Below are 18161 nucleotides of genomic sequence, written 5' to 3'. Positions count from 1 at the left end.
CACACAATTCCTACCAAACACCAGGCACTCAAAAAGTGCTTGATCTATACGAACTCATTTAACCTTCTTAACAACCCTAGGAGGTAGGTAATATTATCACTCCCATTTTGCAGATGGGGAAACTAAGGTATAAGAAATCAATGAACTTGCCCAAGGTCAGAGCTAGGAGATCAGGGGTTTGAACGTAGGCACTCTGGCTCCTCTTTGGGGAATCTAATAGTGAACAAAAGAGAAAAAAGTGCCAGCTTTCCCACAGTTTATTTTCTGGCTGGGGGGGGTAGGTGGGGGACAGACAACAGACACATGAATAATGATTATTTCAGGTTGTGGTGAGTGCTCTGAAGAAAATAAAACATGAGAGGGAGCAGGGGGCTACTCAGAGGGCCTTGTGGGTGTTAGGAAGGAGCTAGAGCTTCATTCTGAGTACAAGGGGAAACCGCAGGACGGCTTAAAGCAGAAGAATGGTTGATGCTATTTACATCCTTTTAGAGCATCCTGACTGTGCTGTGGGAAGTAGACGCGGTGGGGAAAATGCATCGCAAAGCAGCAGACCAGTTGCAAGGTGCTTCTGGTTGTCCAGGCGAAAGATACCGGTGGCCTGAACCAGGATGGGGTGGTGGCGATGGGGAGAAGTGGTTGGCATTGGATCCTGGTTTAGAGGTGGAGCCCACAAAACTTGCCAGCGTATTAGATGCAAAACGTGAGGAAGGAGGAGTGAAGGGTGATGTTTTGGATTTGGGCTTAAACCATTGTGTGGTGCCATTTACTGAAGAAGAGAAGAACTGGGGAACGGCAGTCTTGTTTTAGTGTCCTTGTGGTGGGGGTGACGGTGTTGACAGTCATGCGTGGGTGGATACATTCGAGATCTCTATTAATAGACAAAAGAGCAGACGTGGGGTAAGCCTGGAGTTCAGGGTCAGGCCTTGTCTGGAGATTTAAACGTGGACATCATCGGCCACTAGGGTGATTTCCTAGACTAGACTAGACTGAATTTCCTGTAATGAAGGACATCATGACATCTGTGATGTCCAGCGTGGTAGCCACGAGCCGTGCGCGAGCCACTGGGCGCTTGCAGTGTGATTGGTACAACAGAGAAAACGAATTTTGGATTCATTTAAATGTGAACAGCCGCGTGTGGCTGGTAGCTACTGTACTGACAGTGTAGACCTGGGGGGTCGGTAGTGTAGGTAGAGAAGGTCCTGGGCAGGAGCTAGTGTCTTCACCGGCCAGTACACCCAGCCTCGCGGCCGCATTTAAGCGCAACTTGACTTCTGCTTGCACAGTAATGCTTGTTCAGTAGTGGAAGTCTTCCTCCCTTGTGAGAAACAGCCTGGAAAAGAAAGCAAAGAAAGCACACCGCCAGTCTGAGGAGGAACATTGGAGGAAACTGTAGGCGTCTCATGACACTGCGGGCGTCCGTTTTGGTTTTCACTGGAAAGCAACGTGAACCGATGCTTACTAGAACCATTTTGGCCTTGAAGGTGTGGCTTCTGTCTTCCAGTTAGGTTTGATGAGGGGAATTATGTAGAGTGGTGGGTGTCTGCGAATTTGCAAATTTGCAGATTCAAGACGGTGACTGGCTGATCTCCAGTGTGAATGTCAAGAGCCCACAGCAACGGGACTAAATACCAGCTTCATAATGCAAGTTGTGTCTCTCTGGGGTAGAGTGTGTTTCACTGTCTTTGTTAGGCAATGTCTTCCCCAGTCCAACTGCAAACATCCGTGAGTGTGCGAATATGAAAGAACTCTTTGTAAGTGACTGCCTTGTGCTTAAGAGTTCTTGCAACTATATGTGGGCAGTCAGGGAGGCCAGAGTCCATAAAAAAAAAAAAAAAGAAATGAAATGGAGAGATGGGACGTTGCTTTTATTAAGGCTGATCGCTGCTGCCATATTAGCTCTTTGAGAACACTTTGGTGACCAGTGCCATTAGGGAAAATGGTCTTTTTGGGCTTCATTGGTGAAAAGTAATTCTCCAAACTGGAAGTGAATAGAGGTGAGGAGATTTCGGTCACTGATTTTAGTAGGTGATCCAAGGTCAGTGCTTAGCAAGTTCCCCTCACTCAGTGGTTTTACAGTAGGGATTTGTTTTTCACTGAGGCTTCATGGGGTGGGGGGCAGTGGGCACCTGGGGAGGGGGGCGGGAGAGCAGGCTTTAAGTCTTCAGTGGCCATTGACCTCTTTTTGTTTTCCTTGAGGAAAGTGGAATTGTAGATTTCTAGGATTTGAAAACTGCGAGAAGGACTCACTGGCCACCCTTCCGGTCGGGCTCTTGACATTCAGCGGGCCTAAGCGAGGAGATGCCTGGCGCCAGGGGCACCTACTCATTAGAGCTGAAGGGACAGGACCAGAGCTCAGAAAGAGGCCAGACTGAGGCATCCTCGAACAGCAGCTGGGGTGGGGTGGAGGGAAAAGAGAAGGTAGGATAATCCAAAAAGTACTTGGGAAAAGGGAAGGGAAGATAATCAGAAAAATAGTTAGGAAAGCCAAATAAGGAGAGGAGCATGAGGAGAGCAGCACCGAGGGTGGAAATGGCTTGCTTACAGCTTGGTGACCTTGTTCACCCAGACAATTACTGGGCACCTACTCTGTGCAATAGAAAGCCCTGGGAGGAGGGGCAGGCAGGAGGCGGCAGGCAGAAAGCTCAGAAAGATGTGAGTGCCCACCTCACTTGAGTTTATCCTGAGATGATGTCTGGAAGCAGGCAGAGGCCTCCCTGTTGCCCCGAGGAAAGGGAGTGAGGTGACAGTCGGCAGAGGTGACCTGAAGGGGACTACTTGGTCCTCTTTGCGAGGAAAGGCAGGGACTCTGTTGCAGGCTGAGTAACAGCTATATGCTAACCTTTGTGGTCGTATTGATGTCCGGCCCGAACATGTTTGTAAGGGAGCTCCTCCCTGTCCTCAGCAGGCTGCAGTGTGACTCCGACTGTCTTCTCCTTGCAGTATCGGAACTTCAGGAGGAAGGCATGAATGCCATCAACCTGCCCCTCAGCCCGATCCCCTTCGAGCTGGACCCGGAGGACACCATGCTGGGTAACTGGGTCTCTTGTTTTCTGGGTTAGCCTAATGCCTTCAGAGAAAGCCACCCCCCACTGACTGCCTTTTCCTTTTAAAGAGGAGAATGAAGTGCGAACAATGGTGGACCCAAACTCCCGCAGCGACCCCAAACTGCAAGAACTGATGAAGGTAAGAAGAAATTAGGAGGGGCGTCAGCTGCACCCCCCGGCTCAACAAGCATCTGTAGAACCCCTGCTCTGGGCAGGCACTCACGGGAGCCACTGCACAGCAACTAGAAAGTCATGGGCAACTCATGGTCCCATAGGTGGACATCTCCAATTTAACAGAAATGGCACACAGCAGCTGTCCGATGAATGGTGTTGATCCCAGGTGCCAGAGAAGTTAGTGCAAATGAGCTCACATTTACCACAATCTTCATGTTCACACAGTCTTTCCACTGCTTTTCCCAAGGCCCCTCAAAGGCACCCTGCGAAGTAGGACTTCCTATCATCCCCACTTAGAGATGAGGAAAGTGAGTCTTGGAAAAGCCAGTGGTTTGTGTATGGTCACAGCTGAGTAGAGGGGATGGAATTCAAACGGAAAGAAATAAATTGAATTACATCATGTACACTGTGTCTGGTGGGGGGTGCTGGCCTGTGGTCGTCCCCTGGAAAATGTTCATGCTTCCCCCTTCGGCTTCCCCATCCTGTGCTTTTCTTCTTCAGCTTCTCCAAGCTGCACTCAAAACAGGACAAAAGGCACTGGATGCCAAAGTGGTTCGTGCAAAACGTGAATCAGGTCTATTGTTTTCCTTCTCAGACCCTGTGCGTGGATTCCTACCAGCTGAAGGTTGAAGCCCCTGCTCCTGGGGGCGGGCGTTTGGGGTCTCATGCTCTAGCTGCCTGTTCAGCCTCAGACTGTCCCCTTAGAGTCACTGCGTGATGACTAGTCACCACTACTCAGACACCTGTCTATCTCCTCCTCTAAATGATGAGCTTCTTGAGGTTAGAGACCACCTCTTTTTGCATCATTGTACCCCAGGATCCAACACAGACTGCGACATGGAGCAGGTGTTCATAAATGCTGGGTGGGTGTGTGGGTGGGGGCTTGTTGGGCGATGGCTGGAGGGAGGGCGGGGGGAGGGTAAGGAGGGAAGCTGCTACCAACAGGAGAGCAATACAGAACAACGTTCTATGAAGGCCCCAGGCTCTCCACAGGTATGGAAGCCCAGCCCAGCTACTGCCCCTGTGATAAAGGCAGTCTGTTTCTGCTAAGTCAAAGATGTCAAGCCCAAAAGGTGATGTTCTGTGTGATTCCATTTATGCAAAATTATGGTGGTTGCCTGAGGCCTGTCGTCAGGGAAGGGGACTGAGGGCGAAGAGCCCTACCTTCCTCTGCTGAGCGAACAGCTCTGCGTCTCGGTTGTGGTGGTGATGGTCATACAACTATGTACATGACCAAAACGCACCACCTGTATCTTTAAAATGAGTTCATTTACTATATATAAATAATAAACACATGAGCTGAAAAATTTCAAAGTAAAAGGTAGTGGACTTGAGCAAGCTTCTGTTTCCTTACCTGGAATAGGAAACAAATGCTCCCTCCCTTTCATGGGTGTTGTGCTGATTAACTAAACGAGAGGCCCGTGGAATGGCTCCTCTCGTGCTTGATGTGGAGGGCGCTCAGGTAATAACAGCCGCTGGGAGAGAGGAGACAGCACTGACTTCACGGAGAGGTGGCTTGGGGCCAGGAGAACAGTCCCTCGGAGGGGGATAGACGAGAGGTCGGTTGCTGTCTCTGTCCATGGTCCGCAACGTGACCTTGGCAGCTATGTTCACTTCTGTGTCTGATCTCCCCTACGTTCAGGGGAATAACCCCTGGCCAAATGTCGTCATGGGTCAGAGCTTTATTTATTCATAAGATGTACCTTTACTGAACATTTGGCCCTTGTTCTGGGTGATTTTTTTCTGCTACCTCAAGTGGGAGGTCTTTTCCTCCTCCATTTTAGAGGTGGGCCATCAGAGGCTCAGAGCAGAAACTAGGCTGCATTAGATTCGTAGATGGTGAGGGTACACATATCAGTTAGTGGGGCACTAACCCCAGTTTGTGTCATGTTCCAAAGCACATACCGTTGCCTGGTGTAAGCTACACAGCTGCATACTAGGTGAATGTTGCTTTCCGTTGGGGCAAGGAATGGTAAGGGGCCAAAAGGTATCAACAGGGACACTGATGTCACCAGCACTGGAAGCGCTTAACACGGGAAAAATAACTGGGCCCTGAGGGCTCACACCACTCTGTCTACATACCGCGTCACATGGTCAGTTCTGCTGCGTTCCAGATCTGAAGTTCATTTCGATTTTAATGATCCAGGATAAGAAAGCTGATCTTTGAGAAAATTCCCATGACTCTTCTCTTTTTCGGTCTCCCTCCCCATAGGTATTAATTGACTGGATTAATGACGTACTCGTCGGAGAAAGAATCATCGTGAAAGATCTGGCTGAAGATTTATATGACGGACAAGTCCTGCAGAAGCTCTTTGGTGAGAAGGGGGTTGAAGGTTGCGGTGGAGAGCTTGGATCTGCAGGTGGCTGGTCCCCGACTCCTCCCGAGGAGCCGTTCTCAGCTCACAGCACCTCCCAGGTGGTGGGCTTGGGCTGTGCACAGTGTGGCATGACAGACCCGTGGAGCCTTGAGGTGTCCTCCTGGAATCTGTTTTGCAGGAATGAATTGCAGAGGGAGGCCAATGACCAGATGGGGCTGCTCCCCCTAGCAGTTGAAGGCCATGAGCTTGGCAGATGAAAAAAAAAAAAAAAAACTCCACTGTGTCCTAGAAAACATGCTTTACACCCTCTAGAAAATTGTGCAGGTTGGCCTCTGTAGGTCTGTTTACATGCGTGGGGGTTAAGCGCGTTTGTACATACCTCTGTCACCTATGGGCGTGTGTGCATGTGCACATGTGTAGACCTGTATGTGTGTGTGTGTGTGCACGTACGTATACTCCAGGAGCTGTGGACCCGTTTGTGTATGCCTCTGTGTACCCTTCTCTAGGTCAGGGGTACGTAGCTGGGAGCCTGGGCCTCTGCATGTCCAGGTGTGTTGTCGCTGGGGAGGTGTGTGCCCATTCACAGTGTTGCTGTGGAAATATAAGGCCTCCAGGGGGAGAAAGGCGAATTCAGGGGAGATTTTCATGTTGAAAGGCCAAATTCAGCCTGAATGAATTCAGACTTTTCCTCGGCTGTTCCCCAGTTCCTCTCTCGTCCAAACCTCTGCTTCGAGTTCTAGACTTTCATTCCTCGCTGCCCTCGTGTGTACCTCATGCTGAGCTCATCTACTTTCCCACTGGTGTTTCTTGCCCTCTTTCTTGTGAACCTCAGATACATGGGGGGCCTCCAGGGCTCGTGTCTTCTTGCCCACATTGTCTCCTGCATCGACTCTCCCGGCCATTTTCACTTGTCTAAACTCCTGAAACAGCCTCCGGCCTCGGCTCGGTGCCTCCCAGCTCACTGCCCCCGGCCCACACCCATGGCACCCAGAGGGGCCTTCTCGAAACCCAAGGGTAGTCTTTCCAGTTCTTGCTCTCCCCTTCCCCAGGGGGACCCAGGTGGGCCCTGTAGCACCGCATTCAGACGTCTCCTCTGGCTGACCCCAGCTGTCTTTTCAGCCTCACGTCCGGACACGCTCACACGCGTGTCTTGTGCAACAGAAAGTGCTTAGGATCGTGCCCGACACGCAGTGAGTGCCCCAGCAATGTCTTTCATCATTTTCACGAGTACTGGTTTTATTATTTTCATGTCTACCGTTGCCCCGTTATTATGCACATCATGCCTGTTCACAGCTCCATGCTCACGCCCATGCTGTTCCTCCCGCCTCAGGCACTTCTCCCTCTCCCCGGCAGGGCAAAGCTTTACAGTTCATCCTCCAATCTCGGGGCTCCGTAGAGCGTCCCTGCCTGTGGTACCTCGAACAGTCACATCTGGAAGTGATGGTCATGGACCTTCTGTGTTCCCCTGGGTATGCACATGCACACACCTGTATTAACACCTGCCTTTCTTTTCTGACGTTCCGTGTTGTTCAGGGAAAGGTCCATGGGCTCTTCAAGGGTAGGAACACCACATCGTACATATGAATCCTGGCGTCTCCAGGGCTAGTAGTGTGCCCGTGACTTGTAACGGGCACATAATCACTGTGTATTGAGTGAATGAATGATACAAAATCTGGTCGTTTCTAGGAAGCTAGACTGATTTGTTCCTCAAACACTCATATCAGTGAGTGTTAATATTTAAAGGCTTGTAAATGCAACTTGAATACAGAAAGGAAAAGGCTTGGCACGTGTCCGTGTGGAAAAGCCGAGAGCCTCAACTGAGCATCTCTTTCAGTGACTGCTGCTTTTAACTCCCCTGGCAGATTTCTGGTTGGGATCTGGAAGTGTCTGGAAATGCTCTGTGTAGGGCTTTCAAGGCAAGGGGGGAACATGGCCACGGAGTGATGGAACGTGGTTCCAGAACCACCCAGTGTCACGTCCGTGGAGCCCGGAGTCAGGCATGGAGCAGTCACAGTGGATTATTTCAGATCTTGACCTTCCTGTTGAAAGGTCATCCTGCTCCTGTCAACCTAGGTTTAGACCCTTTGTAGGCAGATGGCTGGGCACCCATATTGAAAAGCTCCAGGCAGGCTAACTGGGTGGAGAGAACCAGTTTGCAGGTAAAAATATGCATCGGGGGCACCTGGGAGGAGTGACCCCTCCAACCTCAACCTCCCCTTTATTTTTCTATCTTCCTCTTTCTCAGCAACTTTCTCAAAAGAATATTTGGCACTGTGTCTACTTCCCTGCCACTGAACATTCCCCCCTGAGGGACAAGCTGGGTCCCACCCCAGCCTCTCCTCTGGCTGTCCCTTCTGAGCCCCCCAGTGTTGATTCTGATGACCTCCTATGCTGTGGCCTCAGATACTCCCGAATGCCACGCCCTCGTCCCCCCAGCGTGGGGGCTCATGGGATCTTATGCCCCCCTGGATCTCTGCGGCTTCCCACACACTCCAGTTCCCCCCGCTTCTTGATAATGCTTTTCATCTGCGTAATGGTGGGGACTCCTCAGTCTTCCCTGCGTGGCCCCCTCCCCTCTATCTCTCACATCCGCTTCCTGGGTATTTCACCTGCTTCTCTGGTCCAGCTGTCACCTGAGGATCCCTCTCCGAAGCTGGAAGGCACCCCTCTGCCTTCCAGGCATGCCCACCTGGGTGTCACCCAGGCCCCTCGGAACCAGCCTGCCCCAAATGGAGCTGCTTATCTCCCCCCACCCTCCAAAGCCATTCTCCTTTCCCGAGGGGTGAATGGTGTCACGACCTCATAGCCACTTGTTCAGATTAAAAACCTGGGAGTCCTCCTCTCTTGCTCCTTCTCTTTCATCCCTTATAGTCTATTAGTCACAATTGACAGTCGGACTCTCAGGTGGAATGGGTGCAACCGTCCCATTTCTCAACGAGGTAGGATGTGTGAAGCACTTGAAAGTACCGGCTCCCTACGTGCTAGGTCAATGGAACTTTCTCCACAACTTCGCAGCCCCACTGTGGCTTCTCTGGCTCCAAAAAGCCTTCATCTGTGGCATGCTGCCTCCTGCCTTGGAAGCCTTCTAAGGGCTTCCAGATCCTCTTTGTTTTACTATTTGTCTTAACACTTCATAGACATTTGTCAGTGGGGTATTTTTGTTTTGTTTTGTTACTTTTATTTTGAACTAGTTTTAGACTTAGAGTTGCAGAGAGAATGCAGAGCTCCCGACTCCCCAGCCCGGCTCCCTCTAACGCAAACATCTTATAAGACCACCGTACGAGGGCCGGAACTCAGAAATCAACCTCAGCACGGTGCTTAACTAAGTTACAGAATTTATTTGGATTTCACCAGTTTTTTACATCCGGGTCCTTTTGCAGCTCTAGAATCTGATCCAGAATCTCACACCGTGTTCATTCGTTTTGTCCCCTCTAACCCGTGACAGCCTTTGCCTTTCCTATCTCTTGTGATGTTGACACTTGGGAAAAAGGACTGATTATTTTGTAGAGTGGCTCCCAACCTGGGTCTGCCTGATGTTTTCTGAGGGTCAGAGGAAGGTTACATATTTCAGGGAATACTGCAGACGTGACAGTCCCTCTCAAGTGTATCGGATCAGGGAGGGCTTGCTGTTGGCCTTCTGTCTTACTACTGGTGAGTTAGCCCTGATCATTTGGTTAATGGGGTGTCTGTCAGAGTTCTTCATTGTGAAGTTACTATTTTTCTCTTAGTGATTCATGTATTTAGGGGTGAAGAGATAATTTTAAAATTATGGAAATATCTTGTTTTTCCTTAAATTTTCCCTGATGATTTTAAGTGGTGGAGCTTATCTGCCTTGATTATTACTGTGATTGGTCTAGTGGAGATTTTCTGTTTTCTTCATTCCTTCTCCATTCATTCATTTAATTTTTTTAGAGCACATGTGCGGAAGAGTGGGGAAGTGAGGGGCTGGGGGAGAGAGAGAATCTTAAGCAGGCTCCATACCCACCATGAGCCTGATACAGGGCTTGATCTCATAACCCCAAGATCACAACCCGAGCCAAAATCGAGAATTGCTTAGCTGACTGAGCCTTCCAGGTGCACCCATTCCTTCCACATTTATTAATTAGAATCCTTCTGTTAAGTAGTCTACGGCCATACCACCCTGAACGTGCCCGATCTCGTCTGATCTCGGAAGCTAAGCAGGGTCGGGCCTGGTTAGTACTTGGATGGGAGAATCCTTCTGTTAAGTAAATGGGAAAGGCAACTTTTCCTGTTTATTCAGTATTTATCAGTATGGACACGAGGGTACCTATTTTATACTTTAGATTATAATCCAATAGTACTTTTTTTTTTTTTTTTTGCTCCTATACCTCCAGCCTTTGACCACTGGGGGCTCATTCAGGTTGGCTTCTGGCTCCTTTGAACATGCCATCCCATGGTTTCTTTCTTAGCGCTTCCTTACCTTCTGGCATCATGAGATGGCTGGACTCACCTGACGTTTTACTTACTCTGGCCCTCAAATCAGCCATTTCTCCACAGAGCTCTGATTTCTTTTACTAGAGAATGGTATTTAGAAATCAGAATCTGGGCATCTGAGTGTTTTTAACTTGCTCTCTGTAGCACACATAAACATCTATACGTAGGTACAGAACTATGACCTGGGAGTACGAAGGTGAATCAGGCATGATCATTTCCAGAAATCCACTTTCAAATTGTCCTGGGGCTGGGCATGGGAGTAGGAGGGGCTGAGGTTGGGGTTGGGAAACGAGCTATAGAACACCGGCACGTAGAGGAAAGTGGAGATGCCACAGGGACCTCCAGGAGCCCGGATGTGCTGAGCGAGTGACATTTCGGGAGCAAGGTATGGATCGGGAATCCAGGAAACGAGCTTGATGACTTCACAGGGCAAGGACTCAGAACCTAGACATGACCACGATCTGGATGCAAGAATTTTTTGGCAAAAGGCCAAATATTTTATGGTCTTGCTGAAAGCCTAAATAGGTGAGTGTCCCTGAGATGATGGGGGTCTTGTACCTGGGTCTCCCCTACGCAGCCAGATCCTCCCTGCTCAGCAGCACTGTCTGCCCTGCTCGCCTTTCTCAGAGACCCCAGGCATGTCTGAGAGGTTGTCCTGACATACCTTCGCCCAGTCCTTCTTTCTGAGCTGCCTAGAGGCCAGCAGCCTCTGTTCCCTGGGTCTTGTCCTGGCAGGAGTTCCTTATTTAGGTTTTCCTGAAAGCAGACGCTGGGACAAGGACATGGATGGGGGAAGTATATATGAGAGGTGATCTCAGAAAATAAATAATCAGGTGGGCAACCTAAGAGGGGAAGAGGTAGGCCCATTTGAGGGTGCATTCATATGGACGGCAGCTCCATTTGTCCCCAGCGCTCAGTCCTGTGGTTTTCCCTCTGAGAAACCAGGTGGCCACACCTCAAGTCGTCCTTCCCAGGATAGGGAGACAGAGGCACCGTCCCCCAGTGGGTGAGGACTGCCTGTGTAAGAATTAAAAGCCTCCAGGTTGTACTCCTGCTGGAGAACTCTTGGGCAAGAGAGCTTTAGGGTCAGAGATGGAAATGGACCATGCGCTGGGCACCATCTGGAGATGAGCGAGTGAGGCCCAGGAAGGGTCGTCCACATCATCCAGGAAGACGAGAGGGTACACGTCTGCCTGAGGGCCTGCTCCCCCAAGCCTGGCTGTCTCTCTGTACCCTTGATGTGGCTGCCAGCAGGAACGCAGATGCTGGTCACCCGGGTCTGCCCCCTTACGATGCTTCCCCCTCCCTCTCTCGTCTCTCACACCAACGGCTCTGGCTCTTCCCACACCTCAGGACAGAAGCTTGCTGGATTTGCATACCCAACAGCTAGGAGGTAGACAGGACCGAGAGAGGCAGGAGATGAAGGATCCTAGAAAGATGCCCATACAAGATAATCCTTTCATGTGAACATAAGCTTTCCTGACTTGGGAGAGAGCCCTGTGAGTTTCCTTAGGATATGTTTTATTTAACTGATTCTTATCTTTAAACATGTGCATGTCCTTGCCTGTTTTGAGGGATGAAAGTCAGAAGGCTCTCCCTCCTGGTTTTCCCAATAGCAGATGGGAAACAGGAGATCTTCAAGCATGAGATGGAGAAGAGTCCCTTGGGCGTAAAGGTTCTGCAGGAGGGTTTTTTGTTTTGTTTTTTAAGTATTTCGTATTAACATCTAATGTATTACTTGCTTCAGGGGTACAGGTCTGTGATTCATCAGTCTTACACAGTTCACGGTGCTCACCACAGCACGCACCCTCCCTAATGTCTATCACCCAGACACGCCATCCTTCCCACCCCCCTCCACTCCAGTGACCCTCAGTTTGTTTCCTGAGATTAAGAGTCTCTCATGGTTTGTCTCCCTCTCTGGTTTTAGCTTGTTTCATTTGAGAAACAGAGGATCACAGGGGAAGGGAGGGGAAAATGCCAAAGAATTTTTTTTTTTCACTTGAGAGTGTGTGTGTGTGTCTTTGTCCCTGATAGACCCTGGAGAGCACATCTTACACTGCCCTTACTCTTGTCAATTAATAGTCATTACGGAACAACCATTTCCTTTGCTACATGCTAACTGCTGAGTTTCGGGATAGAAAAGTCCATGCGTTGCCATCTCACCAAGGCTGTGACACGGTTCCTGGTAGTACAGGGCTGTAGGATACCGAGTCGTTGAGGAAAAGTGCCATGAAAGAGGGGGGCATTTTGAATGGGGTCTTGTGAAAGGAGAGTTTCAACCAGGTGTAGAAGGAATAGAGCATTTTAATCAGCACAACCCAGTGTTGCTATTAAGCCCCTGTTGATTTCGGCGTGAGTGGAGGGAGGGGGTTGTGCCGACAAGGAGTGCGTGGGTAGGTGGTCATTGAGATCGGTTGTGTGGGACGTGTGGCTGACACAGATGAGACCCAGATCTTGATTTCTTTTACCATTCTCCAATAATGGAAACCAGGGTGTGTGGAGAATTGGCAAACTTGAGGACTGGAGCACGTTGCAGTGCCAAAAAGAGTTGCTGAGGAAATACATGTGTGTGGGGGTGGCATGCCGGGAGTATTCAGGACCGACCTAAAACAGCCCAGGGGCTGATGCTGGGATAGTATGAGCACAAAAATAAATGACAGTAGTATTGGATTCTAGTCCAAAGTGTAAAATCAATATCCTTAAGCTCATATTGTTATAAACAGCTAAATAAATGAGAGGAAAGGGACAGCTCTTCCTCACTGAATAATTCACGTATTTACAACCCCCTCAAAGAAGTAAAAGTTAAATGCTAAAGGCAGCAATGATGAGTAGGCATGAACAGAAAAAGAGCATTTGGAAAAAACTAGTGAAACCCAACATACGGAGCTAATAGTCCTATACAACTGTCAGTTCAGGAGTTATGACAAAGGTACCATGGTAATGTAAGACATTGTCAGTGGGTGAAACTGGATTTGGGATGTGCAGGAACTGTCTGAGCTATAATTTCAGCTTTTCTAGAAATCCAAAAACCATTCTAAAATGAGGGCATTAAGGAAAGCACGTGATGTGACAAGCACTGGGTGTTGAATCACTCTGAACATTGTATCGGAAACGAATGATGTACTCTATGTGGGATAATTAAAATTTTTTTTTTAAATTAGAGAAAGGAGAAGAGTCTGCATTACAGAGAACCTTGAACAAAGAATTCGAGGTTGCCTTGTGTGAGTAGGCAGTGGTAACTGCTGATGGCTTGTGAGCTAAGTGACATGATCAGAAATGGGGTTTTTGGAGATGACCTAGGAGCAGTAGAGGAAGTGGAGGAAGTCCCTGCAAGGCACCTCCTTGTGAGGTAATGATGATCTCAAACTAGAGGGGGAGCTGTATAGTTGGAGAACGGCTTCCAGAAAACCTGGTGATGTAAGGAATAAGCAGCCGAAGGAAACCGGTGCATGTTGAATGGGGATGACCCCTTGAATCCCAGGAGGAGAAACATCTGGAAGGGTCTGATCATACTGGTTTTGACAGTCACGTGCCCATACCCCAAAGTATATAGGCTGAAGTGGAAGCTGTGCTAAGAGGAAATGAAGAGGGCCATGAAAAAAAAAAAAAAAAAAAAAGGAAATGAAGAGAAGGATGGGAGAACTAAGTTCCAATCTTGGTTCTACCACTACAGCATTTCTCTACAGCTCAGAGCACACTTCTGTAAAACCAGGAGGATGGCCTCTACAACCTTTCAGCTTAGCTAATACAGTACCACTAGCCACATGTAGCTATTAAAAGTAATCAAAAGTAAAAATGTATTTACTTATTCCCACCAGCTACACTTCAAGTCCTCAAGAGTCACGTGTGTCTAGTGACTATTTGGATGATGGTGCAGAAATGAATATGTCTCATAGCAGTAAGTTCTTTTGGACAGCATGCTCTAAGGTCTTCCTGCTAAAACAGTCCTTGATTCTAGAATACTTGCAGAAAATGTGTACTGCTATTCTTAAACTGGAGGAGGTATTTTCTGGCTGCAAGCTGGATGGCAGTCTTTTATTTTTAATCTTTTATTTGTAAGTCGTAGAGAAGCTCTCTAAAGTTTCTTATTAAGTGAAAGTGTGGAACTGTGCATATAGTTTACTGTGTGTGTGAGTTGAGGGGCACATCTCATGCTTGGGTATGTAGAGAACATCTCAGTAATGGTCACAACTAACTCTCTGTAGAATGGAACCAGGGAACTTGGGACTACTCTGAGAAGAAGGGACTTAAGTTTCATAGCTTGAATTTTTTTCCATGTTTATATATTATCAATCTTATTTTAAAAAATTCAAGAGTTATATAATCTATCAAATGTCAGATAATCCTTGATACATTTTAACAGCTATCCCAAGTGAAACCATAAGAAAAGGAAACTGTGTAAAGATGGAAACTAACAGTGAATGTATTAAATACAATTAACAGTGAATATCCTTGACATGTCAAAGATACAGTATTAGGAACAAGTCAGAGATGATGGCTCTCACTACCATTATGTTTTGGATATACTATTTAATAAGAGAAGAAAATGGATTTTAGTGTTCAACATTATGGCTAACTGGTTATTCAGACAAATCCTCTTGGCATGCTTTAAAAATCTAAATAAGAATTTAAATTTTTTTTTTTTTTTTTTTTTTTTTTTTTTTTTTTTGTATTGCATGGCTAAATTGGTGTGGGAGGGAAGGAAATTTTTTTGATGCCAAAAAGAAGGACATATAAATCCAGTAAGATAAGTATTAATTCCTAATGGCCTATAGCCTAAAGTTTAATAGGTCACTCATACAGGGTCAAGAGAAAAAAGCCTGGAGGAGTTGGATCAGAGACCCCTGAATAAAGCCAGGGGTCTCTGAACGGCAACAATTTCAGTGGGTAAACTAGAAAATCTTGTCCCGCAGATAGTAAGGATAAATGTCTCAGCCTTGGATGTGTGTGGAACAACAAAATATCTCCCCTTGATAATTCTTTATCAAATGTCTGTACCCACACAGATTTAGGGCTAGGATTCACACTACTTATGTGGCTTTAAAAGCCCCAAGATGGGAAGGAGAGAGGAAGATGGCAGAGTAGAAGACTCCTGAGCTCACCTCCTCTGACAGACACACTAAAGCAACAACTAATATGTAATACAGCTCACTCTGAAAACGACGTTGAGACTAGCAGAGCAGCTCTCTACAAGTAAGAGCTTAAAGAGAAGGCCACATCGAGAAGGAGAGGAGAAGAGACATGGTAGGGAACCAAACCCCTGGAACAGTGGTGACCTGCATTTGGGAGGGATATTACAGGCACTAGAGGTCCTCCCTGAGGAGTAAGGAGGTCAAGCCCCAAATCTGGCACCTCTGGCCTTGGGAGCCTATACTATGACGTTCCCATTGTGTCTGGCTTTGAAAATCCCTGGGGTTTAACTTGGGGGGTGGGTGGGAAGGATAGGAGGCCAAGTCTCTGCTCTTAAATGGCCAGCACACTGTATCACTTGACCAAGACCCAGCACACAAGTAGGAGTTTGAAAACTGCCTGGGGTGTACATCAAGGAGAGTTATTTACTTTAAGATGTGTGCCAGAGTGAGGTAGCTATCTGCAGGAGCTTTCTCTGGGAGTGGAGGTGCTGGCAGGCATCATTTTTCTTGCCCTCCTTCAGCCTTGCTAGATGGACAATTGTAAAAACCAGTTCTGATACTCTCCATCCATGTTTTAGCTTTAAAACAACTCCTGCCCCTAGGTGTGGCAGCCCCAGATTCCTGAGAGGTGCCCTTCTAGAGCAACTCCCTCCGCAGGGAGAGAGGAGCTAGCCCCACCCACCATCATACCCACAGTAGTTGCAGCCAGCCATGCCAGGGGCAAGTGTTGCTCACCAGTGTGCCCACAGCAGTTGCATCAGGACGGCATACACAGCGCACATGGAGGACACATGTGGAGTACTTGTTTCTGGTGACTGGAGGGATTGTGCTACTGGACACCACAGGATGCATTCCACAGAAAACCACTATTTTGAAGACCAGGAGACATATTTAGCCTACCTAATACATAGTAAGAAACACAGAGAGTCAGACAGAATAAAAGGAATATGATCCAAACAAACAAAAAAGACAAACCTCCAGGAAAACAGCTAAACAAGATGGAGATAAGCAATCTACCTGATAAAGAGTTTAAAGTAGTGGTCCTAAACTACTCACTGGACATGAGAAAAGAGTAAGTGAACTCATTGAGAACTTCCAAAAAAAAAAAAAAAGAAAAGATACAAAGTATGAAAAATAACTAAGCAGAGCTGAATAATAACTGAAAGGGAAAACACCTTAGAAGGAATCAACAGTAGAGGATGCAGAAAAATGGACCAGTAATCTGGAAGACAGGGTAGCAGAAAGCACTCAAGATGAACAACAAAAGGAAAAAAGAATTGTAGAAAATGAGGATATGCTAAGAGAACTCTTCATCATCAAGAATAACAACATCCGCATGATAGGGGTTCCAAAAGAAGAAAAGAGAGACATGGGGGCAAAAATTATTTCAAGAAATAACAGCTGAAAATTTCCCTAACTGGGGAAGAAACCAGACATCCAGGTCCAGGAAACAAAGAGAACACCAAAGAGGAATGTGCCCAAGGCGATCTACACCAAAACACATAGTAATTAAAATGGCAAAATGATAAAGAGAGAATCTTAAAAGCAGCAAGAGAAAAGTGAACAGTTACACACAAAAGAAAACCCATAAGGCTATCAAGCTAATTTTTCAACAGAAACTTTTCAAGCCCAAAGAGAGTGGCATGCTATATTCAAATTGATGAAAAGAGAAAACCTCCAACCGAGAAAACTCTACCCAGCAAAGTTGTCATTGAGAACAGAAAGAGAAATAAGGAGTTTCCAGACATTAAAGGAGAATTCGTCACCACTAAACTGGCCTTATGATAAATGTTAAAGGGACTTCCTTAAGTGGAGAAGGCCATAATTAGGAATTTTAAAAATTAGGAAAAGAAAAAATTTCACTGGTAAAAGCAAACATACACTAAAGGGAGTAAAGCTGGTATGAAGACTAAAAGACAAGAACTATAAAACCAATTGTATCTTAAGAAATAGTTAAGGGACTCAAAAAGATGTAAAATATGACATTATATCCATAAATGGAGGAAGAGGAGTAAAAATGGTGTTCTTTTAGAAAATACTGACGCTAAATGGCCATCACCTTAATAGAGACTACTATATACTTAGGCTATTATATATAAGCCTCATGGTAACCAAAAGCCAAAAACCTCTCTCAGATAAAAAAGAGAAAGGAATCCAAGTGTAACATTGAATAAAGTTATCAGTGACAAGAGAGCAAGACGAAAGGAACAGAGAACCTACAAAAATAACCAGAAGATAATTAACAAAATGGCAATAAGTACATACCTATCAATAACTACTTCAAATGTAAATAGTCCAATTGCTCCAATCCAAGACATAGCATGGAGGAAGAGATGAAAAAAAAAAAACAAAAACAAAACAAGACCCATTAATATGGTGTCTACAAGAAACTCAATTCAGAGCTAAGACCACATACACACTGAAAGTGAAAGGATAGAAAAAGATATTTCATGCAAGTGGAAGTGAAAACAAAAAGCAATGTTTACATCAGCAAAATAGACGGTAAATTCTGGTCCAAGCTGACAACTTGGGAAGATCCTCAACTCACCAAATCTATACCTATTTATAGGGTGATTCCTCCTGAAGAATGGAGGGCTGACTGAACAGCGGCACAACAAAAGATAGAGACGTGGCAAGGGGGAACATCACCCTTGATGCTGTGAATTGTACTGTGGAGGGACAGTACTAAGTATTAACAGATTCATCTTCCCTGGGATACAGAAAAAAAAAAGCCAGGCTTAAAAGGGCAACATAGAATATAAATGAAGCAGCCCTAGAGCCCTGCCAAATGGCAAGGGAGCTGCTGGAACTCTCTCTGGGTCAGAGGAGCTGGTGAGCACCATAGCCAGCCTGCCACCCCAGTGAGCCCCAGGCTGCTAGCCCACCCAGGGGCCCAGAAAACAACAACAACAAATCAGTTTAGAAGAGCAACTGGAATATTTACAAGGCAGCCCTAGAATTCTGCCAAACCATTGAAAAGCTACTGGAAATCTCTCTGGGTTGGAAGAGCTGGTAAGCACTATGGTTTACATTCCCCC

General features: G+C 46.9%; 1 protein-coding gene across 1 annotated transcript in view; it reads left to right on the top strand.

Annotated features, from left to right (window-relative positions):
- The window catches only part of PARVA (parvin alpha), a 171388-nt gene that overhangs the window by 98986 nt on the left and 54241 nt on the right, over window positions 1-18161 (top strand). Inside the window, exons 2-4 of the mRNA XM_046014533.1 lie at window positions 2941-3030; window positions 3113-3183; window positions 5431-5533. Coding sequence (XP_045870489.1) covers window positions 2941-3030; window positions 3113-3183; window positions 5431-5533 — 264 coding nt within the window. The remainder of the gene's footprint in view (window positions 1-2940; window positions 3031-3112; window positions 3184-5430; window positions 5534-18161) is intronic.

Source organism: Meles meles, chromosome 8, assembly GCF_922984935.1.
Source record: "Meles meles chromosome 8, mMelMel3.1 paternal haplotype, whole genome shotgun sequence".
NCBI classification, from domain to species: Eukaryota; Metazoa; Chordata; class Mammalia; order Carnivora; family Mustelidae; genus Meles; species Meles meles.
This window is presented reverse-complemented; position numbering and strand designations above follow the sequence as displayed.